General features: G+C 49.2%; 10 protein-coding genes across 10 annotated transcripts; 3 read left to right on the top strand and 7 right to left on the bottom strand.

Annotated features, from left to right (window-relative positions):
* Window positions 1-79: 79 nt before the first annotated feature.
* N7529_010499 (putative serine/threonine protein kinase) lies at window positions 80-2,695 on the bottom strand (the record flags this gene model as incomplete). The annotated part of the gene is made up of 1 exon (XM_057246026.1): window positions 80-2,695. One exon carries the CDS (start codon window positions 2,693-2,695, stop codon window positions 80-82), a length of 2,616 nt encoding a protein of 871 aa, XP_057094289.1.
* Window positions 2,696-2,774: 79 nt separating this feature from the next.
* Window positions 2,775-3,928, bottom strand: N7529_010498 (uncharacterized protein; the record flags this gene model as incomplete). The annotated part of the gene is made up of 2 exons (XM_057246025.1): window positions 2,775-3,702; window positions 3,837-3,928. 2 exons carry the CDS (start codon window positions 3,926-3,928, stop codon window positions 2,775-2,777), a joined length of 1,020 nt encoding a protein of 339 aa, XP_057094288.1.
* A 1,848-nt stretch (window positions 3,929-5,776) lies between these two features.
* On the bottom strand, window positions 5,777-7,006 carry N7529_010497 (TauD/TfdA dioxygenase family protein; the record flags this gene model as incomplete). Its single annotated transcript, XM_057246024.1, is given in 3 exon segments — window positions 5,777-6,206; window positions 6,283-6,853; window positions 6,865-7,006. 3 exon segments carry the CDS (start codon window positions 7,004-7,006, stop codon window positions 5,777-5,779), a joined length of 1,143 nt encoding a protein of 380 aa, XP_057094287.1.
* Window positions 7,007-7,411: 405 nt separating this feature from the next.
* N7529_010496 (pyridoxal phosphate-dependent transferase) lies at window positions 7,412-9,317 on the bottom strand (the record flags this gene model as incomplete). The annotated part of the gene is made up of 4 exons (XM_057246023.1): window positions 7,412-7,988; window positions 8,042-8,974; window positions 9,064-9,158; window positions 9,216-9,317. 4 exons carry the CDS (start codon window positions 9,315-9,317, stop codon window positions 7,412-7,414), a joined length of 1,707 nt encoding a protein of 568 aa, XP_057094286.1.
* Window positions 9,318-10,043: 726 nt separating this feature from the next.
* N7529_010495 (uncharacterized protein) lies at window positions 10,044-13,391 on the top strand (the record flags this gene model as incomplete). The annotated part of the gene is made up of 4 exons (XM_057246022.1): window positions 10,044-10,398; window positions 10,600-11,284; window positions 11,342-11,798; window positions 11,850-13,391. The coding sequence occupies 4 exons, from the start codon at window positions 10,044-10,046 to the stop codon at window positions 13,389-13,391; spliced, it is 3,039 nt and encodes a 1,012-aa protein (XP_057094285.1).
* Window positions 13,392-14,766: 1,375 nt separating this feature from the next.
* N7529_010494 (elongation factor 2) lies at window positions 14,767-17,670 on the top strand (the record flags this gene model as incomplete). The annotated part of the gene is made up of 5 exons (XM_057246021.1): window positions 14,767-14,774; window positions 14,837-14,852; window positions 15,045-15,102; window positions 15,165-17,596; window positions 17,653-17,670. The coding sequence occupies 5 exons, from the start codon at window positions 14,767-14,769 to the stop codon at window positions 17,668-17,670; spliced, it is 2,532 nt and encodes an 843-aa protein (XP_057094284.1).
* Window positions 17,671-18,848: 1,178 nt separating this feature from the next.
* Window positions 18,849-20,388, bottom strand: N7529_010493 (cytochrome P450; the record flags this gene model as incomplete). The annotated part of the gene is made up of 2 exons (XM_057246020.1): window positions 18,849-18,991; window positions 19,041-20,388. The coding sequence occupies 2 exons, from the start codon at window positions 20,386-20,388 to the stop codon at window positions 18,849-18,851; spliced, it is 1,491 nt and encodes a 496-aa protein (XP_057094283.1).
* Window positions 20,389-23,081: 2,693 nt separating this feature from the next.
* Window positions 23,082-25,436, top strand: N7529_010492 (CCCH zinc finger and RRM domain protein; the record flags this gene model as incomplete). Its single annotated transcript, XM_057246019.1, has 5 exons — window positions 23,082-23,146; window positions 23,227-23,345; window positions 23,394-24,029; window positions 24,078-25,039; window positions 25,101-25,436. 5 exons carry the CDS (start codon window positions 23,082-23,084, stop codon window positions 25,434-25,436), a joined length of 2,118 nt encoding a protein of 705 aa, XP_057094282.1.
* Window positions 25,437-25,723: 287 nt separating this feature from the next.
* N7529_010491 (putative lactoylglutathione lyase (Glo1)) lies at window positions 25,724-26,332 on the bottom strand (the record flags this gene model as incomplete). Its single annotated transcript, XM_057246018.1, has 1 exon — window positions 25,724-26,332. The coding sequence occupies one exon, from the start codon at window positions 26,330-26,332 to the stop codon at window positions 25,724-25,726; it is 609 nt and encodes a 202-aa protein (XP_057094281.1).
* Window positions 26,333-26,503: 171 nt separating this feature from the next.
* N7529_010490 (O-methyltransferase) lies at window positions 26,504-27,268 on the bottom strand (the record flags this gene model as incomplete). Its single annotated transcript, XM_057246017.1, has 2 exons — window positions 26,504-26,703; window positions 26,800-27,268. The coding sequence occupies 2 exons, from the start codon at window positions 27,266-27,268 to the stop codon at window positions 26,504-26,506; spliced, it is 669 nt and encodes a 222-aa protein (XP_057094280.1).
* Between the last annotated feature and the right edge of the window lie 340 nt (window positions 27,269-27,608).

Raw genomic sequence — 27,608 nt, 5'->3', positions numbered from 1 at the left:
CTTTGTTCTCCGAATAAGAATATCAGCCAGTAAATCATGAAAATTGGACAGTAGGCCGACACAATGCACTTTCGGCCATTTAGACCTTCTCAACAAATTTGTCATGGACACCGTTTGTGCCCTGACAGAAAGCAGCCCTCGACAGAGCCTCGCCAGTCGCTGAAAGAGACCCGAGGAAATCACCCAGTAATCGATCAAGCTCTGCTGTCACCAAGCCATCGTCTGCACCTTCCATGAGACTCGCAGATCTGGGGGCAAATACTGTCGGGAAGGGAATGGGGCTTTCATCATCGGCTGGCATCAAGTGGGTATCAGAATAACTTTCATTTCGCATATGTGGTGTCATGGGATCAGAGAAACTTTCGTGGCGGGCATGTCGTATTGTTTCGAATACAGGGGATCCCGGCTCTGAGACTGGGCCCGAGGTCACGGAGGAAGCAGTGTGGATTTCAGGGATTTGAACAGCCGTTGGTATAGGTGCCAAAGGGTTGGCGGCAAATACCTCTGAGTGGGCTCTCCACACAGGGTGGGACTCTTCGTCGGGCCCGGGGCCATCGAGAAGGCCCGAAGCCTCATATTCGTTGACACCGACAGACGCCATCATTGCGGGAAGTCTTGTGTCGAAGAAGTGGCTGTGTTGGATGGAGGAAGCGCCCGGTGGGGTGTCAGGGCGATCGAAACGGAAGGGATCATAGTCGGAATCGGAGACATTTGATGCTGAAGTAGAAGGACGGGTTTCGCTAGGTTTATCTTTGACTTGCGCTTGTGGCGAAGGTAGAGCCTCAGGGAGCGGGGCCCGGAGAGTGTCATGTCGATCTTCGTAGGCTTGACTTTCGGGCACGGATCCCATGACTGGGAATGTCCACTGCATGGTCGCGCGCTTCTCAGCCTGAAGAGACTCTTCCTCTTTGGGTTCCTCTTGGGGTTCTTCCTTTTCTTCCTCCGGCTGCCCGTCTTCAGGATGGGTGAATGTCGGGAACTTCCAGTCCATAGTTGGAGGTCGTGGACCGGACGGCACAAATGTATCATCGAGGTTCGTATCATTACTCATATCGCCATCAACACTGCCATCGGACTTTGAACCGTTCTCGTTGGAATTTCTGTATGGTCGAATACTCAAGCGATTTGCGCGGATGGTGTTTGCATCGACCAACTGGAAGGGTTGTGCAGATGGAGCCCCTGCCGCGTAGTGTGAAGCCTCAAAGGACCCGATATCAATGTCGAGGAATGTAGATGTGACAGAAGATCGATCTGTGTCAGCTCGGAGAGGCAAATCTGACGTGGGCTGCGCAGGCTCAATGGGAACAAAGTCATTCTTCGTTTCATATGTGTAGCTTGGCTGTTCTGTATCAAACAAGGGTTCCATTGCCACAGCTCCTCGGCGCACACGTTCATCGAAGTTTGCCTTGTCTTCATAGTTGAGTTCACTCTCCGAAAACTCATCGTACAGATCCGGTTCAGGCGACTGACTGGTGGGGCTGACTGATTGTTGCATCTCAGCTAATGAGGCAGCAATTTGATCCAGGTCAATGACAGAGAATCTCCGTTCAAATCCGTCTGTCGTACTGAAATTCCAGTCTTCGTCCGAGTCCTCAAGGCCTTCGCCCGGGAGTTCCGCTGCGGCAGCTCCACCTGGGTGAAATAGGGAAATGCGCTGGCCACCTCGCTGCGACCACTGGTAATAGTTCCTCACCAGTTCACTCACAGATGAGGTGGGATACTCCTCCTCGGTATCGGCGATGTAGGGATGGGCGAGTATGTCTTCCATTGTGGGGCGAGTGGCCGGATTAGAATCCAAGGCGAAAGCAATGAGATCCTTCAGTCCTTGACTGTAATTGTCGCTGTCGAGTTGGGGTGTTTTTCGATTCAGCTGACGTCCGATTTGCATTCGCTCTCGCAGACCGGCATTTGGTGGGTTTCCGTTTGCAAATTCGAAAAGCGTGCACCCATATGCCCACACATCAATCTCACTCCCGTAACGATGGGCTTCTGCGCGAGTGGCAAACATCTCAGGTGGCATCCAGTGTGGTGTCCCGATCCACGTCGATCGCTTGTCCCGCTGCGATTGAAGAACTCCAGCGACCCCAAAATCACAAATTTCCAGACGGCCTTCTTCGTGTACAAGGATATTTGCCGCTTTGACATCGCGGTGAATGATTCCGGCCTCATGAATGGCACGAAGACCAACTGCTAGCTCGCGAGCAATTGGAATGATAAACTTTTCGTCGAGTCTGTCATTTGTTGCCCGCATCAAGGTACGGACACTACCTCCTGGGCAGTACTCACAAACGAGCCATAACTGAGAGTGAATTGAGATCGCTTCAATAAGCTCATTGATATTTTTGGCCCCGGAATCCTTCACTTGCTTCATAACTTTGGTTTCATGAATAAAGTCTTTGATCGACTCATCTCTGAAATCTCGCAATGACTTGTAGTCTAGTGAGTCGATATCCAGGACCTTGATAGCTACAAGCCGACCAGAGGGTGTCTGGTGACCCTTATAGACCCGGCCGTAGGCCCCCTTGCCGATCAACTCTTCAAACTCATAGGGCGGAACCTCAGTTTTCGCTCGACGGCACATCTCTTGGACAGCCACCCCCTGCTCTCGTGCGAGCTTGATTGCCTCTGCCTTGTGCTTGGTGATGGCCGCCATTGCGGAGGACGGGTCCAGGAACTTAGACCCGCGGGGCTCCATTTTAGTGATGCGGCCGTATAAGACGTTTTCTTTTTTTTTTCTTTCTGTTTCTTCAAGTCTGCACTAGACTTGATTTTCTTTAACACAAAAGATGGGGAAGGAATAGTTTGAGCCTATCCTTGAAGTTCTTCTTGGGCTTCGGCAAAGGGGGTAATGGCTTCGAAGCAATGGATACCAAGGAAGTACGAGAAGAGACTCGGAGAGGCGATTGTCTGTAGTGTCGCGGAGGGGCCGTGCGAGTACGAAGCCCTATGAAGTCAGTGTTGAATTGATGGCGGTGTACTGTGGCGCTACCGAGCTCGAGCTCTGATCGGACGAGCGGAGGGAAAGCGCTGTGTCGGTTTGCGAGCTCTTGGGATTGAAGGAAGTCCTCGGGCTCCAATGGTGTGCTAAGAGATGGAACAATGGGGAGATAAACTTCTCTGAACGAGCAGCTTCGCCAGGAGTTGGGACGATATTCAACGAAAGTCCGACTGTTGACAGAAGATGATAGTGAGACAGGAGGAGGAATGCAGTGGTTTGATTCTCTGCTGCCAAGGGTAGATATATTAGCCTGGGAACTGTTTATAGGTATGACTTGTCGAGAGGCACGGTGGGTGCCAGGAGTAATCTGATCTCCGACCGGGCTGTCACTAGCCGGAGGCCGTGGGAAAGATTCTAGTATTTCCTCAAAAGTAATGGTTTGGATTGAATCCGATGGGTCCGAGAGTATTGGGAGGTTGTTTTGGGTTCCAGCGTTCAGGTCGAGGCCAATTATGGAACCAGGGAGATCACTTACGTCGCTGTCGTAGACTGATGAACCAGCTGGATCGTGAAATCCGGGGTTGGGAGCCTCGTTGTCCGATACAGGTAGTTGGGATAATTCGGAGATCAAATTATTCGAATCTTCAGAGATGAGAGAAATCCACTCCTCTGAGTAGTGAATCGATCTGCTGCGTTGTGGGCCGTCGGGATTGTCAGATGTATTATGGAGGGTGGAAGATTGGATGACACGGTGGGCGCGTTCGCTGTACGAGCTGCATGTCAGCCAAGAAGATGCATTCGAATGGATATTTTGTCTTGCCTGAGTCTGACAGAAGCGAGTCTACGCGTAATGCTAGTAGAACTGTCTGCGATAGAGAGGCCAGCAAATGGATCAGACGAATTGACAAGGCGAAGCACAAAGGCCTGGTCGCTTGGGGGGATCCCGAGCTCCTCAAACAGATCTTGCAAGCTGCGAGGAGAGTCAGTCATTGCTATTCAATCTACTGCGGGGGTTCATGGATTGACTGGAGGGTGGATCCGGAAGATGGGAGTAGAGAAGTCGAGAGGGAGAGGATATAAGATGGAGGAAGAAGACGTGTCGAGTCATCCCGGGACCACTTAGTCGTCGACAACATACCTGCTGTTTGCCTATCAAATTGACGAACGAGTCATTAACATCCATACTCATGGACCTGTGTGCTTAGCCCCCACGATGTCCTGGGCGAGCTTGGTTCGTTCGGCAGTCACACTGGCCTTCTCAGAGCAGGCAAGCCGAGAAAATGGGTACAAAAAGCCCTTGATAGCCTCAAACAGCTCAGGATAATGTGTGGGGTACGCTGATTGAGTCCGTGGGAGTTTGCCACTCCAAACGTGTAGATATTATTGAAGATGAGGTTTACAGCTCTGGAGATCTACGGTGATGCGATAAATCGATAGCGATAAGTCCACGTGATTCGTTATCGATTGGCGATAACGATTTTCCTGCTCAAGAAAGGTTATGAGGGAAACATCTACTGCCGATATTGTTTATTAGTAAACAACGGACTTAGCCTAGAGCGTTCATCTCCAGTGCTATTACTTCAGCCCAGGAGACTTGAACAGCACTTATTCAATTAGTCATTTTTAGTTAACAGACGCATATAGCTTTATTAACATACTAGTGTTTATTTACTGTGAGGTGGACAAGGTCATTCATTAATCGATTAGCTTTTGAACAATTAGATTACACCAAACCAATCGACTTCCCAGTGTTCTCATTTAAATGCAGCTATGATTGACTTTTATAAAGCTATTTATTTGTTATGGGGCAATGGTTATAGACTAGAAAAGACCACATTTATGTCATTATTTATAGTAGTCCGCTTTTATTATATATTACCTACCAGATAGCAAGAAAATTCATAGATAAACAAAGCACGCAAGAGTTCAGATCACACTTCCTTTTAGATAATGGGTAGAGATCGATATATCCCTTTCAATTTTTTATTTGGAAAATGTTTTCCTAGCCCCGAGATCAGCAGATTCCACAATCGAGCCAAATCCAGACCTTCACACATTATTGCCAATTTGAAGCGGAAATGCGTGCTCCCTACTTGAATGATGAGTTGCTTTTGAAGGACTTTTGTGTTCACACTGCCAGCTCAGCACCGCGGGCGCATCACTCTTCACTAGAACCAAAGCATTCGCTAAAAAGGGCCCCTGTAGGACCACTACGCATATTGATCGGCAGAACAATTGTGGACTGCACGTTGTGGCAGCCGTAGGGAACATCGTGATTTCATTTCTACTGTATTGGGGCGAATATTCTTCGCCTGAACCAACACTTATTTTTTCTAGCTGATAGCTAAAGGGTGGAGAGGCATGGCAATTGTCTCGCATGTTCGGGGTGGGTGGCGCCCGCTAGGCTTGTAGGGGCCTATATCTATTTTCGGGTGCACCAAAGCGTTATAAAACACTCACGCGCTACTCCGTACATACATCCAAATTGCCATAAGAAATCCAACTAGGGCCGTGTTTCTATTTTGCCTTTTCCGAAACCAAGGGACTGTAGATGTGTTACTTTCGTATATCCACGTTTGACAATAAGAACAGAGTATAATGCAATATAGGTAAATTAATAGAGGATTTAGGCTATGAAATTGCAGATATACGCAATATGTGAAAGCACACAGAAGTAGTACTTGTCTTGGGATGTGGAGTTTGTACATAAGATAGGCGATAATGATCGTTTTCGTAGATTCCAGTTAAAAGTATTCTTGGTGTAACTTTCTTACAAGCACATCACTCAAGAATGAGGCATATACAATAAAAACGGAGAAGGGGAGAGGGAGGGGGTAATCATGGCCCCTGTGGTGGCTCCGACGCGGCCAGATTACACTGTCGAAAAAGTCTGATATCATCCGACCTCAACGATCCCACCACTGTATGCAAGACACCATGGTTATTGAACAAAACCATATCCCCCTCTTTCCAATCATGCGCATACACATACTGCGGACTGATCGCGGGGCGCTGAAGCCGGTACATAATTTCTCGAACCTCTTTTAGATCATCAATAATACTCCCATCGGCACGATGGATCTTGCGAATCGGAGCTGGGTGAACCTGTAGAGATAAGTTGCCTGTTACCGGGTTCTTCCAGGCCATGGGGAGAATTTGGATCTTAGAAGGATCGATGGGGGGCAGTTCAGATTCGGACTTCTCACGGCCCTCGGTATAGATGCTTAAGCCGGTGGGATGCATTTTGGCCGGCTTGACCCAATTGTATCTGTTTATTCATGGTGTCAGATTTAGATTACCCGTAGTTGAAAATTTTATTCATTCAAAGTGCCAGATGAACATACGGATGCGCTGCGTATTCCACTTTGCTTGTACGGACGAATTCTTGATCTTCTGGAGAGAGAATGTTGAACATATTCTGACCAGAGATAAACGCTGTAGTTGCGAGGGGTGCATCCAGCTCCTCCCCGGAACCATCATCGTACAAGATTGTCTGGCGACGACCCTTGGGTACTTCAACCGCCATCAGAGTAGTGACTTTAGGCGGGTTGAGATCATACAACGCCGCATCAATATGCCAACGATTGAAGCGGGTATATTTATCGTCTTGATCCTCGGAGATCCTCTCACGGTGGGCATAGCCGTGATGAGGGTGGCGCAGTTTGATGTTTTCGAGGCCCATAAAAGACTTGATGAAGCCATTTCCCTTTACTTGAACTTGCGGCTGATCGGGAATTGCCTGGAAGTTTTGGTGGATGATATCACTAGCGGATTCTTTATGGCCGTATCTTTCGGAGGCCGGATCAAAACGTTTCGTCAACTCGTACTGGGATTTTGGGGAAAGATTCTGCTGGTCCTTGAACACGACGAGATGGTGGTGGTATAAAGCATTGTGGATGATGGCGAAATCCTCATCTATTGAAAACCCTTAGCATGGCGCTCCATCATGTGCTGACAGTGATCCATCAGGTAATTACCGCTCAGATTTTCCAGATCCACATCATCAACAGTCACCCCAAAATCTACAGCGGATCCAGGCACGTGTTTTAGTGGCTGGATGCAAGGCATTGTTTTCACCTGTGATGAGGCAGAAAGGTATCACCGCAACGGGGAATAAAAAGAGTAGGATGAACAGAGGAGAAGGAGCCGAGGCATCCAATTACCCCATTTTAAACCGCACGATTCAGATCTCTGGAACAAGTCGCATTGGTGGATTTCTTAGATTCCAAGTAACACTAACTAGTTTGTGACCTTGTCCACTCAGCTGCCGTGTACACTCAGCTGCCTTGCTCCAGTGGCGCAGTGGATCCTGTAAATGCAGCTTATTATGCAAGGAACGTCGATCGACATCCTAATACGAGCTTAGCACATAAATTGTTGTCATAGTGTTGAGGGAATTAATAGTGTCGCTTGGGATTAAGTGGAAAAATTGTTGCTTTTCAGGGGAAAAACAGACGATTGGCTTAGTTTGAGCTATGGACGTGAATCCGTAATGTCAACTACCCGAGCGATCTTAGACTCAAGTTTGACGACATCATCAAGCGCCCTGGAGAAAGTCTGGACAAGCTCTGTGCTGTCCTCCAGTCCAACACTGATTCGAATAATATGCTGTGGCACTCCGTATTTAGGGACCTTGTCACGATTCCAGTAGTTGGCTAGTTGGACGTAGGGAATGGCTAGGGTGAAATTTGTACCAAAGCTGGATCCTTTGCAAACTTCTAGAACATTGTAGAAGTGCTTTGCGCTACTAGGCTGGTGAAATATGATGCTGAGTACGTTTCCAAAGCCACCATCTTTACGGATGAGGCTTTTGTATAGATCGGCGGTTGCGTCGATGGATGGATGGTTGACTTGTGCAATGGATGGGTGCTTTGCGAGTAAGTTTACTAGGGGAAGTGTGTTTTCATTGCATTTCCCCACCCGCCAGGCAATATCTTGGCAGTTATGGAGGAGGGTGCTGAGATCGAGAGGGAAATAGATGTTCTCGTAGTTGGTAGAGAGAGCAGCATGAATCTGAGCGTGATGGTGGGAATTAGGATTAATGACCAGGCTGAGATTGTCAGAAAATTGGATTGTTTCATGGTAGAGGATTCGTAAACATACCTTCCTCCGGTCACATTGGAACTTCCACTGAAAGTTTTAGTCAAACTCGACATCATGACATCCACATAGGGGAGTGCATCGATATTGACATAGCCTGCAACGGTGTCGTCGCAGGCAACAATGAAGCCATATTGATCAGCCAAAGTGCGGATACGGCGGAGGTTGGGCGATGAGAGTTTGATGTTACTTGGCAGCTCACAGAAGAGCGTGTGAATCCGCTGGCCGGATTGCAGCATGGTCTCCAGCTGATCCAATTCTTTTTCTGTCCCATCTTTAAACGACAGTATGTTCTTCCACGCCCCTCGTCGGAGTACCTCAACGGTCTCTGGGTAGAGCCATCCGTACGCTGCTACCTGGGAGTCTGACTTCAGCGACGCCAAAGTCTCCGACAGAGAATATATCGCATTCATGCCAGTAGGATAGAGGAACACGTCCCCAGGCGCTACAGCGGGCTGTCCGGGTTGCTCTGAGCTTGCCAGCCGTGCGATGAACGACTGGAGCTCGTGCTGACTCGCAGGTGCAGTTTGTATCCAAGCCGCGTACGCTGGAAGCTGGCGGCAATGTGTTCTTTTCTGCAGCGCGGGAGTTCGCAGTTTCGGGTTCACGGAGTCAGAGTCCAGATAATCAAGTTCTTCGAGACAGAACGACGCGTGGCGCGTGGAAAGACCGGCTCCCGTATCACGCCAGTACCCCATAGCTTCCTTCCTCAGATCATTGTGGAAAAGAACAGCAGAGAAATTAGCCCAATGCACTCCAGAAAGTTTTGTAAAATTTGACTCTGCAGGCATAAAGAATCGAACAACCTCCAGTCTCAATTGCTTCTCTGTCGCCTCCTTTTGGAGAACAGTGGCGCATTTCCGGCTAGCTTTGACAGTGTTGAAGGCCAGGCAACCGATGTTTTTGTCGGTTTTTTGAAGTCGCTGCAATACAGCACTCGCAAGATCTCGAACTTGTTTGTTAAGATAGAAACTGTCATCCTCATCAGCGTTTTTGTCATCTCTGCCATGGCAAGTGATAATTACCGTGGATAGCTACATGCCAGCTTATCCATCACCCAGTCTTCTTTTCGGGATAGGCCAATGACCGAGTCCCAGGTTGGAAGGGACACACTGACGGACTGAATCACAGTTATTAGTTGCCATTTTCTTTCATCTCTGTTTGTCATTTTACTTACATGAGGATCATCAGATGGGAACATATTGGCTTTGCCCAACGGCAGAGCCTGAGGGGTCATTGGCGGCATCCATGACTGTGAATCTGTTCCAATGTCACCCATAATTACCGAATATTTAGCAAAAGCGATTTCAGTATCAATCTCTGAAACTAGCGACGTAAAAGTAGATATGGTCCTAGACATGGAAGTCGAAGTGCATTTCCTACTAGGTTACTAGTACTATATAGGTTCCGTCGGCTCCACACAAAGGGACGCTAAAGAATAAAAAGACCATGTGGCGCTGAAGAGCTGAAGAATTCATGCATCATAGGGGTTACTATTAGGTAAAAGCTCTATTGTGAGCATTCAAACCTGATGTGAAATCGGATCTTCAGACGATTGACCTATTGATTCGGTAACTAAATATTGTACATTGCAGATGCTCCAATGAATCTAGCGGTGAAGAGTAGCAAGTGGGGACAGTTTGCAGCTTTATTATATGCACTTTATCAATAAATGTGTCATAAATACAAAAGTGCACGCAGAGCTGAGAATCTCGATCAACCGGTAGATCTGATCAATCAGGTTCACATGCATCTGACTACCTCATTGACGAATGATATCGCTGACCGACAGAAAGGAACTCATACTGTAAAGAACAGCCTAAAGTTAGTACATATTTACCTAATAGATACCTATGATTGGTCTCATATATTGAATCAGCCGCGTTCGCGCAATAGACACTAAAGAATAGTACTCCTTCTTCGGGATCTCCCTTTCTAGGTATACCCTAAACATCAGTTTCTCTCAAATGAGATGGCAATTACCATAACTTACCAGTCTCACGCCATGGCTGAGACAACTAAGCGCCTTCTTGCACAGCTTGTAAACGAAGGCCTGGTGAGCATTCACCTAGTGCCACCACCACCTCCATTGCAACTATGGTCTTGCGTATTGACAGCAACAAATAACAATGCGACACGAAAAGCTCAAGCGGATCTAGTTTTCTTCACAAGTCCTCTCAGTCGTCACCATTGGCGACCAAACGATTTCAAAGTTCCCCTCTTTTTGAATGGTGCAGACCAAGGGGTTGAAGAAAGTGATCCTGGGTCTGTGTTTGAATTTTTTGCTCCAGGGTTTGCTTGTGATGAGTCAATAAAGAATGCAATTTCGCGCGAACTGCGCAATTGCGCTGCCATGTCAAGTTCGTATGACTTAGTTTATCGTAATGATAAATGGCTAACGAAGAGAAGGCAAATGGTTGGAGATTGCTACCACCAAGCCAGTGCTAGATCTCAATTCTTCCTTTCTGGAATGGGAGGCTTCTCTCATCTTAGGACATCCGACTCATCCGGTATATTAATACACTCCATGGATCACCTGACAGATAATTGCTAATTTGAAGAACAGTTCCATCGGACGTGCTTTGCCGATGAGTTGGTCGAACCAGTAGGGCCAGAGGATCTACCTGATTTACTCAATCCGGGTATCTCCCTTGTAGTCCTTCCACGGTCTTCAACCCATATATATGGACCATTCGAGGAGCTAACTCAGTCTTTGGTGAAGGCCTTGGGGGTGGCTCCTTTAGCCTCTAATGAGTTGGTTATAGTTCCTTGTCTTTCCCGACACCTACCAGCGCTACTCCATTACTTCCCAGAGGCAGAGAATGTCAAGTCCATACCCAATGCCGCGAAGGCCCATGCTGCTATTCGAACAGTTTCCATCCCTGGTTTTGAATTTGACGTGAAATTCTCTCTTGCGTGTCAGATTACCTCCGCGCTACGAGTTCTGCCGTGTTGGTCTGCAGCTGCAGCTCCCGGGATGACTGCCTTTATGAGGATGATTCTCCCAAGGGACCTATGGCTGTTCGGAGAGGTAGCCGCAGTGACTGGAAGTCAGGAAGACAAGAGTCAAGCTCGCCACCTGACATGTATCTTGCGAGAGAATCTGGAGGGAAAAGCAGAAAAAAATGACGAGGCATTAGTCTTGGTCTCTGCACTAATGGAGAAACCACTGGGTGGACAGCAGACGTACGCAGAAATTCTGTTTGACCTGAAAACCACAACCGAAAAGAAAACATGGTTTGCGAGGTTTGTTGTTTAGTCTCGAGAATGCCAAGGCTACTAGACTCAGCTGACAGGAAACAGCTATGCCAAATGCCTTTTGAGCCTGGGGTTGGACCCGTTACTCCGTCATAGCGTTGGATGCGAGCTGCATGCCCAAAACACCGTCGCTCGAATTTGTCGCAAGTCGAAGGCGATCAAAGGTTTTGCGCTCCGAGACCTGGCTGGAGTGAAACTTCATAGACCAACACTAAAGAAGCAGGGCTTTGATGTAGAGATTGCTGGATTGGGGACGGATAATCTCGGTGAGGTGTGGAACAGGGTGCATCATGCACTTCTGCAGAACAATGTTGGGTACATGCTATATGCACTGGGTCTGGAAGGCGCAGAAGATGGATGGGCAATCGTCCGATCGACGCTCTCTGAGATCCTTGAAAGAGATGAAAATCCAATTGGGAGGGAGATGTATCGCTACTTTACCAAAAGCACGATGCCTTTCAAAAGTTTCTTGGGAATGAGGATGGGTGCCTCATTCAAGAGCGTGAGTGCATTTTCATTCAAAGTAACGGCGATAGACTAACGAATAACACAGTCAATGGCGGTTGTCGAAAAAGAGATACCTAGTGTTCTCGCCAAACGATCTCCTTGGTTGCTCCAAATCTCCTTGCCTAACACAAAGGATCCGCAACACCCGGTTTTGCCAGAGCAAATTCATCCCGAAACTCGCCTTCGACAACATGAGGCACTGCAAGAGAGATTGGCGGAGTCTGTTCGTCCATATGGCGCAATTCCTGGGCCTGCGAAAAGACTCAATCCCCACCCAGTATTTCTACCACGGCAGTTTATGAAAGAACTGGAGACTTTCAATGAAGCTTTGGCCATTGCTGTGAGTAATATCATCGAAAGATGGTGGATAGACAAGGACGCCGATTTACCCAGTCGAATGCCATTGGAACCCCATGTCGAGGAACTCTTGCAGTGGGTAGATAAAGCAACTGCAGATGGGATCATGCCACGTTACCAAGGCCACCAAGGCAATTTACGTCCAGACATCTTGCTCCCAGTCACAGAGCGTGAGATCCCAGAATTTCGCGTTTGTGAAATCAACGGCCGCTTCCCTATCAGTTTTCTCCACTACGTCGCAACGGCTTACGAGGCACTAGCCGGGGGAACATGGAGTCCTCCCTCGATCGAACCAGCCACCAAACATAATGTGCTCCTAGGGAGCCTGTTCGAATTGTTTGGCTCAGATGGCCCTGTCCACTTTGTCAAGGAGAGCCAAAACTTCCCATCCGACAGCCCTCTTTTTGGTATTATGGAAGAGCGAACCGGGGCCAGGCCACGAACCGTCAGACCAAGTGATCTTCGCCTTGTACCCAGTGCCAGCAGTCAAACCGGGTTCAACCTATACTGTGTCTGGGGCGCCGATCCCACGATCAAAACTCCCCCCAGCTCCCTGCTGGAGGTGGATGGCGAGATGCTGGAGCCAGTGCATCAGGTAGGCCTACAGCTATACGACTTCGAGCTCTTCTCTCTATCCCCCGAAATGACACGACACATAGCCGCGTGCTGCAGAAATGACCCGCGGAGCGTGTTCATCGCGCACGATAAACGCATCCTAGGCATCATCCTGCAGGAGCTCGACAGCCTCGTAGGAACGCAGCGGGTATTGTCGCCTGCACAAGCGCAGACCCTGCGTGAACACATCATCCCCACCATTCTCCCTGGCACAGCTGATTTCAGAGTCCTCCTTCACCAGACCCATACCAAGGCCGATGTCAAAGACCAGTACATCCTCAAGCCCACGCGAGACGCACGCGGGGCAGGAATCATGCTGGGAAAAGACTTGTCTACCGAGCACTGGCGGTCGATCCTCACCTCCCTCGATAGCCAGGACATCTCTTCATCGACCCGGTATATGTTGCAGCCTCTGCTGGAACTGCGCTCGTTTGACTGGTTCTGGGACGAGGAGCGCCAAGTCCGCAAGAGTCGCAGCGTCGGCACGTACTATTCTATGAATGGACGTTTTGTGGGATTAGGGATGTGGAGAACGGGGGCAGTCTCGGAGGATGTGATTTCTGCTTCCACGAAGGATGTCACAGCTGTTTTGAGCGTTGTTGCTGTTGATCAATGAAATACTTTGAGAGATGTTTTCGGCGACCTCAGATGCAATATATGTATCCACATTTACTATATATATAGGTTATACATACATCCGGGCGTTTGTCTGTGGTTTGTCATAATTTGCATCATGAGAATAGATGAATTGTTTACACAATATACTCATACAAGAAGCTTATCAAAATTTCAAGTGGTTGGGAAGAGGGAGACGGCGCCGGAGTGCTTCCCGAGGTGGAAGAATATGCCCACCAGGTTCCAAGGTTAGGTATCGGCATGGCACTTATTGTTTTAATCTCAAAATGGACTTGGATGATTCAAACGACTTGAACCCCCCTTTTGAAACTACTTGTCTAATTATCAGCGCTCAGTTTCAACATTTTTGGAGTATACGTTGCATATTCATTTGCCCTGTAACAAGAGATTGATGCCTTGATGCCTTGATGCCTTACTGCCCGAGGAGGGGTTCTTTTGCCCCCCACTAATGCAGCATGCACGAGCTAGTCAAAATTTGCTTCAAAATTTCTAAAGCTCGAGAGAAATCAGACAATGGCTATGGAATGTAAAAGAGCCTCCATTGGGCAATATCGAATGATCTAAGTATATCGAGGCAGTACCATACATTGAGCTATTGAGCTAGTTATGTGGTTAGTTGGTAAGAGCTCTTGATGCCAATTTTCCAAGGCATCAACGATTGCTTGTATTGTATTGTAATCATGTGCCCCTCTATGACCCACTATCGGGTGATAGAGGGGAATTTGGGCAGTTGAATTCATAGGAAGTTCAAGGTATGATATGAATCACGAGATTTAAATTGACTCATTTGAAAATCATTCCAGAGTTAAGATGTCCAGTAGAATGAATAATCATGTAGTATATATACGTATATTGGAGGTTATACGAGGGGAAAGCTCTAGCATGTCACAGACGTCACCGGAGTACCACGGATAAGCAATGCAGTCACGTTGAGTCAAGTCAAAGTCAACAGATAATTGGATTTGAAATCAAAAGGAGGCAAATCTATACAATATTGTAGAATAATCTTACCTGGGTAGTATTTAGTATCAAGTACTATCTTATAGTAAGCAATTTAATAGGGAAAAGATGAAACAATACAGTATAATTACCATTCTGTACCAAGATTGTACAAGTACAAGAAGAGAGGAAACGCACAAAAAACCGGGAGAAAAAAAAGTCCCCACTTTCGCTTTCTTTTTTTCTCTCCCACTTTTTCCCCCTCTTCTCTCTCTTTCTTTCCCCTCTCATCTCTCTAGGAGCAGCTGCACATAGAAGTTTTTGATTTAGTGATCGAGAATTCTCGATCCTGGTCATCTCTGTGCTCTTCTTCTTCTTTTTTTTTCTTTCAGTGAATTTACTGATCAACCGCCAACATGGTTAAGTGAGTCAAGATTAAGTTGATATTGAACCATTGACAGAGTGCTAACATGGTGTCATTAATAGCTTCACTATCGAAGAGGTTCGTTCTTGCCTGATCTACTGCCTATTCAAGACCATCATCAAATCGAGGATAAAGGAAGCATGCTTGGATTTGCACCTCATGTTTCCCACCATCCACTTTTTGGTGATACTTGGAGATTCTAAATCTTTTACTTTCGAGCGCTTCTACTTTGATCAGACAAGCTAACATGTGGGAAATTTTTTTCGACAGATCCGGACCCTGATGGACCGTCGGGCTAACATCCGTAACATGTCCGTCATTGCTCACGGTAGGTCATATATGAGAGCATCATGAAAATAGACCAATATCTGATTGTTTTCTTCTTCACAGTCGATCACGGAAAGTCCACCCTCTCCGACTCTCTGGTCCAGCGTGCCGGTATTATTTCCGCTGCCAAGGCTGGTGAGGCTCGTTTCATGGACACCCGTCCTGACGAGCAGGACCGTTGCATTACCATCAAGTCCACCGCCATTTCCTTGTACGCCAAGTTCCCCGATCCCGAGGATCTGAAGGAGATCCCCCAGGCTGTCGATGGTCACGAGTTCCTGATCAACTTGATCGATTCCCCCGGTCACGTTGATTTCTCCTCTGAGGTCACTGCCGCTCTCCGTGTCACTGATGGTGCCCTTGTCGTTGTCGACTGTGTCTCCGGTGTCTGTGTCCAGACCGAGACTGTCCTGCGTCAGGCTCTGACCGAGCGCATCAAGCCCGTTCTGTGTATCAACAAGGTCGATCGTGCTCTTCTCGAGCTCCAGGTCTCCAAGGAGGATCTCTACCAGTCCTTCTCCCGTACCATTGAGTCCGTCAACGTCATCATCTCCACCTACTTCGACAAGGCTCTCGGTGATGTCCAGGTCTACCCCGACCGCGGTACCATCGCTTTCGGTTCCGGTCTCCACGGCTGGTGCTTCACTGTCCGCCAGTTCGCCGTCAAGTACGCCAAGAAGTTCGGTGTTGACCGCAAGAAGATGCTTGAGCGTCTCTGGGGTGACAACTTCTTCAACCCCAAGACCAAGAAGTGGACCACCAAGGCCGAGCACGAGGGCAAGACCCTTGAGCGCGCCTTCAACCAGTTCATCTTGGACCCCATCTTCAAGATCTTCGCCGCTGTCAACCACAACAAGCGCGACGAGATCTTCACTCTTCTTGAGAAGCTCGAGGTTACCCTCGCCGCTGACGAGAAGGAGCTCGAGGGCAAGGCCCTCCTCAAGCTCATCATGCGCAAGTTCCTTCCTGCCGCTGATGCCCTTCTGGAGATGATCTGTATCCACCTTCCCTCCCCCGTCACTGCCCAGAAGTACCGTGCCGAGACTCTCTACGAGGGTCCCCAGGACGACAGAGCCTGCATCGGTATCCGTGACTGTGACCCCACTGCTCCTCTGATGCTGTACGTCTCCAAGATGGTGCCCACCTCCGATAAGGGTCGTTTCTACGCCTTCGGTCGTGTCTACTCTGGTACCGTCAAGTCTGGTGTCAAGGTCCGCATCCAGGGTCCCAACTACATTCCCGGAAAGAAGGAGGATCTCTTCATCAAGGCCATCCAGCGTACCATTCTCATGATGGGTCGCTTCGTTGAGCCCATTGAGGACGTCCCCGCCGGTAACATCGTCGGTCTCGTCGGTGTTGATCAGTTCCTGCTCAAGTCCGGTACTCTTACCACTGATGACACTGCCCACAACATGAAGGTCATGAAGTTCTCCGTCTCCCCCGTTGTGCAGCGCTCCGTCGAGGTCAAGAACGCCCAGGATCTGCCCAAGCTTGTCGAGGGTCTCAAGCGTCTCTCCAAGTCCGACCCCTGTGTCCTGACCATGATCAACGAGTCTGGCCAGCACATTGTTGCCGGTGCCGGTGAGCTCCACCTCGAGATTTGTCTTAAGGATCTCGAGGAGGACCACGCTGGTGTTCCCCTCCGTATCTCCGACCCCGTCGTTGCTTACCGTGAGACCGTTGCTGGCAAGTCCAGCATGACTGCTCTGTCCAAGTCGCCCAACAAGCACAACCGTCTGTACATGACCGCTGAGCCCATTGAGGAGGATGTCTCCCTCGCCATTGAGTCCGGCAAGATCAGCCCCCGTGACGACTTCAAGGCTCGTGCCCGTGTCCTCGCTGACGAGTACGGCTGGGATGTCACCGATGCCCGTAAGATTTGGTGCTTCGGTCCCGACACCACCGGTGCCAACTTGCTCATCGACCAGACCAAGGCCGTGCAGTACCTCAACGAAATCAAGGATTCCGTTGTCTCTGGATTCCAGTGGGCTACCCGTGAGGGTCCCGTTGCTGAGGAGCCCATGCGTTCCGTCCGCTTCAACATCCTCGATGTTACCCTGCACGCTGATGCTATTCACCGTGGTGGCGGTCAACTGATCCCCACTGCCCGTCGTGTCCTGTACGCCGCCTCTATGCTGGCTGACCCCGGTCTCCTCGAGCCCATCTTCAACGTCGAGATCCAGGTCCCCGAGCAGGCTATGGGTGGTATCTACGGTGTCCTCACCCGCCGCCGTGGTCACGTCTACTCCGAGGAGCAGCGTCCCGGAACTCCTCTGTTCATGGTCAAGGCTTACCTGCCCGTCAACGAGTCCTTCGGTTTCCCCGCCGATCTGCGCTCCGCCACCGGTGGTCAGGCCTTCCCCCAGTCCGTGTTCGATCACTGGGCCATCCTTCCCGGTGGCTCTCCCCTCGACCCCACCACCAAGCCCGGTCAGGTCGTCCAGGAGATGCGCAAGCGCAAGGGTCTCAAGGAGGTTGTCCCTGGATACGAAAACGTAAGTTATTTCTTGCTCCTCATTCTTTGGTTATTGTCACTAACTCGTTCCGATAGTACTACGACAAGCTGTAAAAATGTTCACGGACACTCAGATTTGCGCTTCTGCCAGTCATTCGTGGAATCTTTCATGAGATTGATGAATTCAATACAATTTCTTCGGTTCAACAAAATATTATTCCCTCATTCTTCGATATGTGCTTCGGTCGTTCCGTCTTTAGAACTTTGGTCATGATCTCCGAAGTCTCGTTGGACTTCGTTGACCCTTCATTACGGTTTCTATTCTTGCTTTTTACGAGGGACTTTGCTTTGCATTGATTGTTTTTTTGCTGTAGTCTAGCTGCCAGTTTCGATATGTAAATGAAGTTGGTATGCTAGGCGCAGGTGTTCATTGTAGTTTGTTCGGTAAATGTAGATTTCTGTAGACTCCATGTCTTAAGTTTTTTTTCTTCTGTTGCTATCCTGCCAATTGAAAGTAAACTACGGTCTCTACAAATCATCATATAAATTCAACAATAACTAAAGAAAGATAAGTATATTTCGATTCAGTCGTCGAGATATATACGCTTTCCTTTTCCGTTCTAGGGCTTACGCCTCGCCGCCGTTTCCAAGGTTCCTCACGAGATAACCCCCCTTCTGATTCATGACGGATGAGCACTGTTGACTTGTGCTATTTCCGCCCCAGAGACAGATAATCCGCCTAATGCGGACGGTGATCATGAGCAACCAGATCTCGCACCGAGGTGGTTAGCGCTGGTTGGGGAGGAGTTTAGCTGTGTTTTCTAGGGAATGAGCTTGATATTGTCATTGTAGAAAGTGATCCGATGGACATCAAATCGTGAAAACGGGTGACTATATGGCAATGGGATATAAAGCAACATTGTGGAAACAATCAAGACGACAAGGAAAATGAAGTATGTACCTAGGTAGTAGTCTTTCTGCTTGATATGCGCGTAAGGGGACTCGTTCACTTAGGTACATAGGCATACATAGATAGCAGCATTTGATGGTGAGGCTTACATGTCTCACACTTTTGCTTCCATCATGAAACACCGTCCACCACGGCATTTGGCTGTAGGATAAATTTAATGATATACATCAGTAGATACCCTTAGCACAGCCCATTCATTCAGGTCTGATTGGCAGCTTCTGGCTCGCTATTCATCTGGAAAGACACGACAGCTCCGGAAATGATCGAGAAAGACCAATTAATGCTTTTCATTCCCTTTTCACATTATCGTAACTTCATCACATCATTCATCAATCGGTATAAACCTCAACATCAACTTCCGCCCACGCGGCAGCGCAATAAACGCATAGTCCTGCTCAATGCCCTCGTCGTCTACAATGACCGTCGTATAGTTCGAATACACCGCCGCCATGACCAGTTTGATTTCTGCATCGTATCATTAGTCCTCTCCTCCAATAACACTCAAGAGACAAACCTTGCAAAGCGAAATTACTGCCCAGACACATACGTCCACCACTCCCGAACGGCCAGAAAAGCCGCCTCATGTTGTGTATCTTCTCGCCTGTCTCAAGCCATCGAGCCGGCAGCCAATGCAGCGGGCGTGGGTAGACATCGCTGATACGGTGGAGGGAGTAAGCAGTTGAACTGACCCTCACGCCGCCGGGGATATTATTGTACCCGTGCAGGGACGTTCCTTTTTGTGTGATGGGAGTGACACGGGGGAGCTGGGCCGGTGCTGGGGAGTGAAGACGGAGGGTCTCTCGGACCATCGCGTCCAGCCAGGGGAGGGCGTTGATCGCGGACGCAGAGGGGAGGGGCCTCTCCTTCGTTGCTGAGAACCGGAGGGACGGAGATAAGGTACGTAGCTCCTTTTGCAGCTCGGCCTGCAGCTCTGGATGCTGCGACAGCTCCCACATCATGTACGTGAAGGTGATGCCTGATGTTTCATGGCCTGCAACCAGGTGGTCCAGCAGTTCGGACGCAATTACCAGGTTCAGGGGACGCGGATCGGATGCTTTCTGGGCGAGAAGGCTTTCATGTAGCTGGTTGTAGACGACTGGGCTCGTGGATGGCAGCTTCTCATCGCTGAAAACGTCTTCGTTCTTAGACGCTTCTGCTCGCTCGCATAGCCCCAAGCACCACTTCTCAATGAACCCCATGTACCGGTCGTCTCGACTCATAAACTTAAATCGCTCATACTCCTCTAGCCACACCTTCCATTCGGGAATACTAAACATATAGCTCGTCCCTTGTCTTAATCCAAACAGGAAAGAGGATATAAAGTCCATTCCTAGAGCCTGGAATAGGGGCAGCACGTTCAACACCTCTCCACGCTCCCCGGCTTTCTCGAGAATAGGCATCAACCTCTCCCACAGCAGAACCTTTGAGATAGCGCGCATATCACTGGATTCCTGAAGAAACGACTTAGAGTAGGTCTTGCTCAGCATGCGCTTCTGGTGCGCGTGCGGCGCGTTGTGGACCATGCCGACCAAGTTTTCAGTATTGAAGTTGACAAAAACATCGTTATAGAAAGCATGTTTCTCGAAGGCGCCCGTATATATGACCTTTAGACCATGGAGAGAATTGACGCTAAGCTCCTTGGGGCCGAGACGAACGACGGGGCCGTGCTTTTGGTGCAGAGCGTAGATGGCGAGGACTTCGGTCCTTGTGCTACGCTTGTGCTCAATCCAGTAGCTGGTTATGGGGGAAGTGAGGTGGGCATTGGGGATGGATGATAGTGGGGAAATGAAGTAAGGGTATATGACACGGTGATATATGATATAGGTGAGGACGAAGAGGGCGAAAATAATGATCAATATCATGGTGATGGATGGGTAAAGAGAAAAAGAAATGCCAATCCAATAGGAGGGCGGGATATTCTAGTGAGTTAGTCCCAATCTTGCTCTGATTTGGTCTATGCTCTTATGCAAGGGAGGTTGTCCCCGCCAAAGCAGGGCAAAAGACATACACACTAGTACGGAGCCATTGATTTCTGAGTCGATCGGGGCGCAAAGGAACTAAGCCATATGGCTCGGCCTCATGCTAGAATTGTGAATTTAAGTGTACTGTTGCATGTTACACCAGTATAGGGAAGCCTTTCTCTGCTACGATTTAGCCCCCACTTGCGTGGCAATAATACAGTGGAGCCTCAATCAACACGGAGCCCTAGTTCAGACTAACATGCACGATGCTGCATGCTCTGCCGTCCTGTTACAGAGTATGTTTTTCTTAGACTCCCAGAGACGGATTCTACCAGGGGTGTATGGATCTTCACAACATTCGATACCCTACTTTTGTACTTGTTCTTGCTCGTCCTTGTCTAGATGTCAATGTGCCCTTGATCAAAGACCATTCGAACGGTGGCAATGGCACTAGCCGACAAATCCCCATCCAGAGACCAGATCGCCTCCGAAAAATGCAGCACCCTGACCGAATTCAATAAATTCTGGGCCTGGGACAGTGCGGGGACATCCACGCTCGTTGGATTCCCGACCACCATCACGGCACTGATGTGGTATGGTTGCGCGCTGCAAACATCTCTGTTTCTCTTTTTCTCAACACAACGAATTCCGATAATAGCCTGTGGCGGAGGAGATCAAAGATACATCTGAGATCCTACGCATACCCATCCATTGATTCGTGCACTTCCAAAATTCGGCATGGTGGATATCTTTCGATTTTCGAGCGCCTTCTCGATCTTGGGTGGGAGCTTAACACAAGGGCTAGTATAAAGATCACGCAAGCCACGGTGAACTGAGGCCTGGCAGTTTTTGCAAGATCTCCCAACGAATGGCCTGTGGCAGCGCCAACATACCCATTTGAAATCACGATTGAGGGCTTGTATGCGCGTAGATCTCTTTACCTTCCAACGGATCCGTAGTCACATACTTAATATCATTCAGCATAAGGTCTATCAGCGTATAGGACTTACTATTCTCACTTGGAACCTGTGTCCGTGGGTGATTTATGGAGGGATTCCATCGTCGGTTGCGTATTCACGAAGATTCGGTTAGGCAAGATTTTGAGGGCAAGATAAACGGCGCATAGAGTCATTCTAGATCTATATACTACTCCTTATTCCTACTATATGCGGTTGTCTAATCACATAATTCTAAGATACGTACACGTCCGTTTTGGGGGAGGGGCCGCCTATGAAGTGTTCGTTGTGGATTAGGAATGACCTATGCTTTCGGTCGCCATATTTAAACCTGACCAAGTCTTTCAGTCGAAATTTAGCATATATATAGATTCAATGGTCAAGTTACTTACGTACTCCAGAATTAGAAGTGTTCGTTGAAGATAGGGCTCATGATTGGGATAAAAGCTTATTGAGATCGATCTAGATCCACCCTTTTATTGCTTTTGAATTGAATTTCCAGCTTTCGGTTGGCTTTATGTGCCCGGGTGAAGCTATAATCATTAAATTAAAATAAATTGAATTGACATCGAAACCAACAGTGTTGACGCCCAAAAGTTGGGACAACGAGCCGTCGCGTTTCACAATCAGATGCAGATCGGTTGGCTCGCGGCGGCCAGTTACGGCAGTCTATGTATAACACGATTCCTCCAGGGCTTGCGGCTGATTAACTATGTGTTTTGAGAGTTATTTTTGTTGTCAGCAGACCAAAATAGGCAATTATTAGCTGCGTAGTCTGCCTCATGTAGTTTCGTGGTATAAGAATATATGAGATTTTTTTCCCATGTCATAAACCATCTCTCAAACTCTTTCGACGACAGGAGAACAGGAGATAGCACAATGCAAATCGATTCAGAATATCGAAGTCGGAGGACGAAGAAACTATCATGAACATGATATCACGCAACAATCTGAAACAAGATTATCCCGGCCGGTTAAGAATATCACCGTGGACCAAATACCAGGTAGATGGCTGTCCACTCCATATGAAGGCGGACCGCCCAATTACTCTTTTCTCACTGCCCCCCAAGAAAGATTAATTGTATCGTTTGAACCTGGCCAGATTGATGCGTTTTCGTGGGTTACGCAATTCAACAAGAACCGAGCACGATCACCGTATAAAATTAGATATGTAACATTCATAGGAGAGGATGCTGAATTCTAGCTGATATTATGCGATTGAAATCTTGATGAAGAAGTATGGAGATGCTCGAGGGAATCTTTGAGTGAAAAGAACCAAATTGATGCAACGAGGTAAAGAGAGGCCTGCAGAAGATTCAAAGGTGTAAACACGTGACCGTAATTTCTGACGGCTACGTAGAACCGCGTTCAACTGGAGTGTGAAGTCGGCTATTTACATTCTTTCCACCTTGTGGGATGAACTTCTACACCATTCACATTTCTTTTCTTGATTATTGAAATCACCTGTTCGATTTCACGATATCAAGTGGCTTCACTCTCCCTAAATTGTCATTCCCCACGCAAATATTCGCTCCAGGCTCGGCTGTCAAAACATCCCTGCAGTCGTGATCACTTACGGCGCTCGTCTCCTTCTTCAATTCGACTCTTAAAGCTTGAGATCGCTCAAAAATCTCCGCAATGCAATTCTCCGACACAGAGGCCGTCGGTGTGAAGAAATGGGTGGTGAAGAAACTGGAGGATATGTAAGTTGGCTACACGCTCGAGCTTGCGCTTCAAGCTGAGAACAAAAAGCAGCAGCTAATCTTGTCTTGTCTACCTCTAGCTCTGATGCCGATTCTGATGTGCTTGCGGACTATGTGTTGGCGCTAGTTAGGTCTGATGCGCCAGACGACGAAATCAAGCGAAACTCGGTGGAAAACCTCGAGGATTTTTTGCGCGAACGTGTGTACGACGCCTTTGTATCTGTTTACTCTCACTAATACTTCCTAGATACCCAGCCATTCGTCAATGAACTCTTCACAACATTCGGTCCCAAAAAGGCCGCTCCTGCGCCTAAGCCCCAACTCCAGAAGCAAGGTGCTCCCATCGCTGTCTCACAACCCCCCGCGAATGCCCCCAGCGGACCAAAGGCTGCTACTACGCCCGGCAGCGCTCGGAAACGAACATTCAACGATGGATTCCAGGACGAGCAGGACCAGGATCACAGCGCATACCAGAACCGGGCTATGAAGACCCCACGGCGTGGGCGTGGCGGCAGTCGCGGCGATTACAACGGTGGACATCAGATGCATCAGATGCAGAACGGTCAACATTACCCGCAACAACAGTATCAGCCGCAGCAACAGTACCAGCAGCAGCCAGGGTTCCCCATGATGCCAGGGTTCCCACAACTCGACCCGAACGATCCTATGGCAGCAATGATGGCTATGCAGGGCATGCAAGGTATGGGATTCCCCGGGATGCCGGGTATGCCCATGCCTGGAATGCCTGGAGCTCCCGGCCAGCCAGATGCCAATCAGATTACACAGAGTAACCAGCGCTGTCCCTTCTACGATACACAGGGTATTTGCTATCTAGGAAACACCTGCCCGTATCAGCATGGTGAGCTCGGCGGGAACGATGGTGGTATGATACTTACATCCCTTTCCAGCGTTGCATTGCTAATGAGTGCAGAATATGATCCAAAGACTGCTGGCACGCATGCGCGGGGTGGTGCCTTCGCTCGAGGTGACCGAGGCCGTGGCCGTGGCCGTGGCGGATTCAGCGGACGAGGACGCGGCCGGTCCGATTTCTCGTCAGCAGGACCTAACGAAGACCAGTCTATTACAACAATTGTCGTTGAACAGATCCCCGACGATAAATTTAACGAAGAATCTGTGCGCCAGTTCTTCTCTGAATTCGGCAAAATCACCGAAGTCTCCTTGCGACCCTACAAAAAGCTGGCGTTGGTCAAATATGATACCTTCCCCGAGGCCAAGGCTGCGTGGTCCAGTCCAAAGGTCATCTTCGACAATCGTTTCGTCAAAGTTTATTGGTACAAGCCGGAAGAAGAACCGGTAAGCACCCTCCGGGCCGAAGCCCCAGCCTTCAACCCGGAAGAGTTCCAGAAGCAACAAGAAGAAGCGCAAAAGGCCCACGAAGAAAAGTTGAAAAAGCGCCAAGAGACAGAGGCCGCCAAGCAGGCTTTGGAGCGCCAACGTGACGAGCTTCTCAAGAAGCAGCAGGACGAACGGGCCCGGCTCATGCAGCGACTCGGTGGCACAGACGGAAGCGCCGGTGACGGCGATGCCATGGCCACCGAGCCCGCTGCCGACGAGAATGCCAGCGAACAAACAAAGCAGTTGCGAGCTCAGCTCGCGGCCCTCGAAGCCGAGGCCAAGAGCATGGGTCTCGACCCCGAGTCCGACCCCTCCGGACGTGGTGGTCGGGGTCGTGGTGGTTTCCGCGGCCGAGGCACATTCCGTGGTCGTGGAACATACGACCCCAACTTCCGCGGTGGATTCCGTGGCCGCGGGGGTGCTGGAGCTCGGGGGCGAGGTGGTGTTCTCCGTCTAGATAACCGGCCTCGAAGAGTCGCCGTGTCGGGCGTTGAGCTCAACTCTGATAAAGATGAGGCATTGCGTCAGCACTTGATGGTAAGTTTGTCTTCAACCTTCATCCCATAGAATAGCATAGCATTTACTAATTACTTTCCAGGGCGTCGGTGAATATGAATCCATCGAAGCACACCCGGACCACCCCAACTCTGTCGTTGTCGCATTCAAAGAGCGCTTCCAGGCCGAAAAGCTCATGTTCTCTCCCTGGAACATCCCCTCCGTCGGTGAGGTCCAGCTCACCTGGGTGGCCAACCCTCCCATTTCCCTCCCAACTCCTGCTGCTGCTGCGCCAACAGAGTTCAAGGGCCAGGATGAGCCGGAGGACACGGTTATGTCGTCTGCGCCATCGGCTCCGGCGGCCCCGGCGGTTAACGCTGCGCCTGCACGCGATATGGATTATGACGTTGCGGAGGATGATAGTTGGGGGGCACACTAATTACCTACCTGTTCATGTATCATCTGTGATTGTATAGGCTGCATTAAGCTATTTTCCGGGGGCGTTATATGCCCGACTTGCTTTTAACATTTTCCGATGTAAACCATAGATGTCTTTGACAATACCAACTCCGTTGTCGGCGGCGTGGGAGCACGATCTTATATCCCCTCGCTTGCAGTTTCGACCCTGTCTTACTCCCCGTATTATCGCCCTCAAATGCTCTGAGGAATCAACTCAACGGTATACCCATCCTATAGCACATTAGCACACTTACTTCCAAGCCCAAATCAAACCCAACTCACCGGATCAGCCACCATAGCAAACTTTTCGAAGAACCAAGCATAATTCTCATGGATCTCCCCTCTCCCAATCCCCCTCTCCCCCTCCCACTCCGAAAGGGGCACCGTTTCCCTCGAACAAACACCAACATCCTTCAAAACCCTAACCCCAGCACTCTTCAACCGCCCCAGCGCAACATCAACATCAGGCACCGTGAAACCAAGATGCGAAAATCCCAGATGCGGCGGCTCATTTCCGGTAGAAACACCCTCTACACTGGACTCCGCCCCATGCGTATAATACAGTTCCAGCAGGCCGCTTGTTTTCGTCATCACGGGAATTTCGCTCGTTTTCTGGGCCCACGCGCTTATATCCTCCCCTTGTGGGGGATGGCCGAGGTAGTAGATCGTGAAGGGGCCGGCGTTCATTGTGAAGATTAGTCGCATGCCTAGGAGGTTGATGTAGAAATTTAGCGAGGCGGCGGGGTTACTAATTCGGATGGCGAGGTGGTTTAGTTTGTAATCTTTTGTTGCTGGATCTGGCGGTGGGTTTATGGATGGGGAGGCGTTGAAGAGGCCTTCTTTTTGGGGTTGGAGGTTTTCGAATGTGTTTGCCATGGTTTTGGATAGTGGGAAATGTTTGGGATTGGGGTGGAATGTATGAGTGTCTTTTTTTTTGTATATTTGTAGTCACTGGAATATAATGAGGGGTTGATGGACTGAAATGCGGGGGATCAAGTGTAGTTCAGTCCCACTTAAGTATTGATGTTCGATCCAACCTCTTTTTCTTTACTGGTAAACAATCATGTCCATTCCTCCTGCATATGGCATCGTCACTCGTCGGAACCCACTGCCCTCCGCGTCCACATACTCAAAGAGCTCCTGATACAAGTCGCCCGCCATGATCGTGTTATCAGCGATGATGACTGCACCCGGTCTCATGTGTGGCTGAACGAGCTTGAGCGCAGGAAGAGCAAGAGGTGTCCAAACTAGACGCAAATCAATTAGTACGCGCTATGCCCAGCACCGAAAACCCATACGATCTGGATATGCACTATCCAGCAAGAACCAGGCGATCAACTTACTATCCAGCAACAAGAAATCCACATTTGCCAGATCCCTTGTCAGGGTCTCCCGCAAATCCCCAACCCGAAGCTCAATCACATCCTCAACTCCCTTCCCAGCACTAGCCCAATGGGCCCTCGCAACTTGCGCCTTTGATGCCTCCTTCTCAGTAGCAATGACCCTAGGCGAGCCACCGCGCTTCGCATTCTCCGCAACAGCAAGCGCAAGGTAGATAGTGCTGACGCCGAAGCTTGTGCCCGCCTCGATGACCGTCTTGGCATCGATGCTGCGCAGCAGGTGGTAGATGAACTCGCACTTATCCTGATCAAGAGCGATGAATTTGTCCAGCATGATGGAGTCAAATTCATCGGTGCATTGTGCTGGTAGGCTGCGCCAGTCGACGGTCGATTCTTGGGTGAGGGACTTTTCGTGCAGGCCTTTGAGGAGAGCGTAGATTTCGGGGGTTGTGGTTACTGGTGATGGAGGCATTTTGAACTAGTTGTTTAGCTTTGTGTGGAAGTGAATAAATTAGGGTTTACGGTTGGATTGAACTTGTTTAAATATGCTTCAAGCTCCGCGGAGTTGTAGTTCTAAAATGCACTGGTGAGTCACTGTGGCGCCCTATGCGAAGCCCCGAAGCCCGTACGCCCTTTGTGTGGGGAAGCTGGACGCGGTTGTCAGAATCGGGAGATGGACAAGTGCATTGGGATAATGATGGAAGTTCGGATGATAGATAAGTACCGAATTGACCCACATAAGCAACACTGATGTGTAGCTATGTCTGTATGATCCGGAAAGCCGTCAGCCGGATTTAGGTGCAGATTTAGCC

The sequence above is a fragment of the Penicillium soppii genome (genome assembly GCF_028829465.1).
Source record: "Penicillium soppii strain IBT 18220 chromosome Unknown utg000007l, whole genome shotgun sequence".
NCBI classification, from domain to species: domain Eukaryota; kingdom Fungi; phylum Ascomycota; class Eurotiomycetes; order Eurotiales; family Aspergillaceae; genus Penicillium; species Penicillium soppii.
The sequence above is the reverse complement of the archived record's forward strand: the minus strand, read 5'-3'. Positions and strand labels throughout refer to the sequence as shown.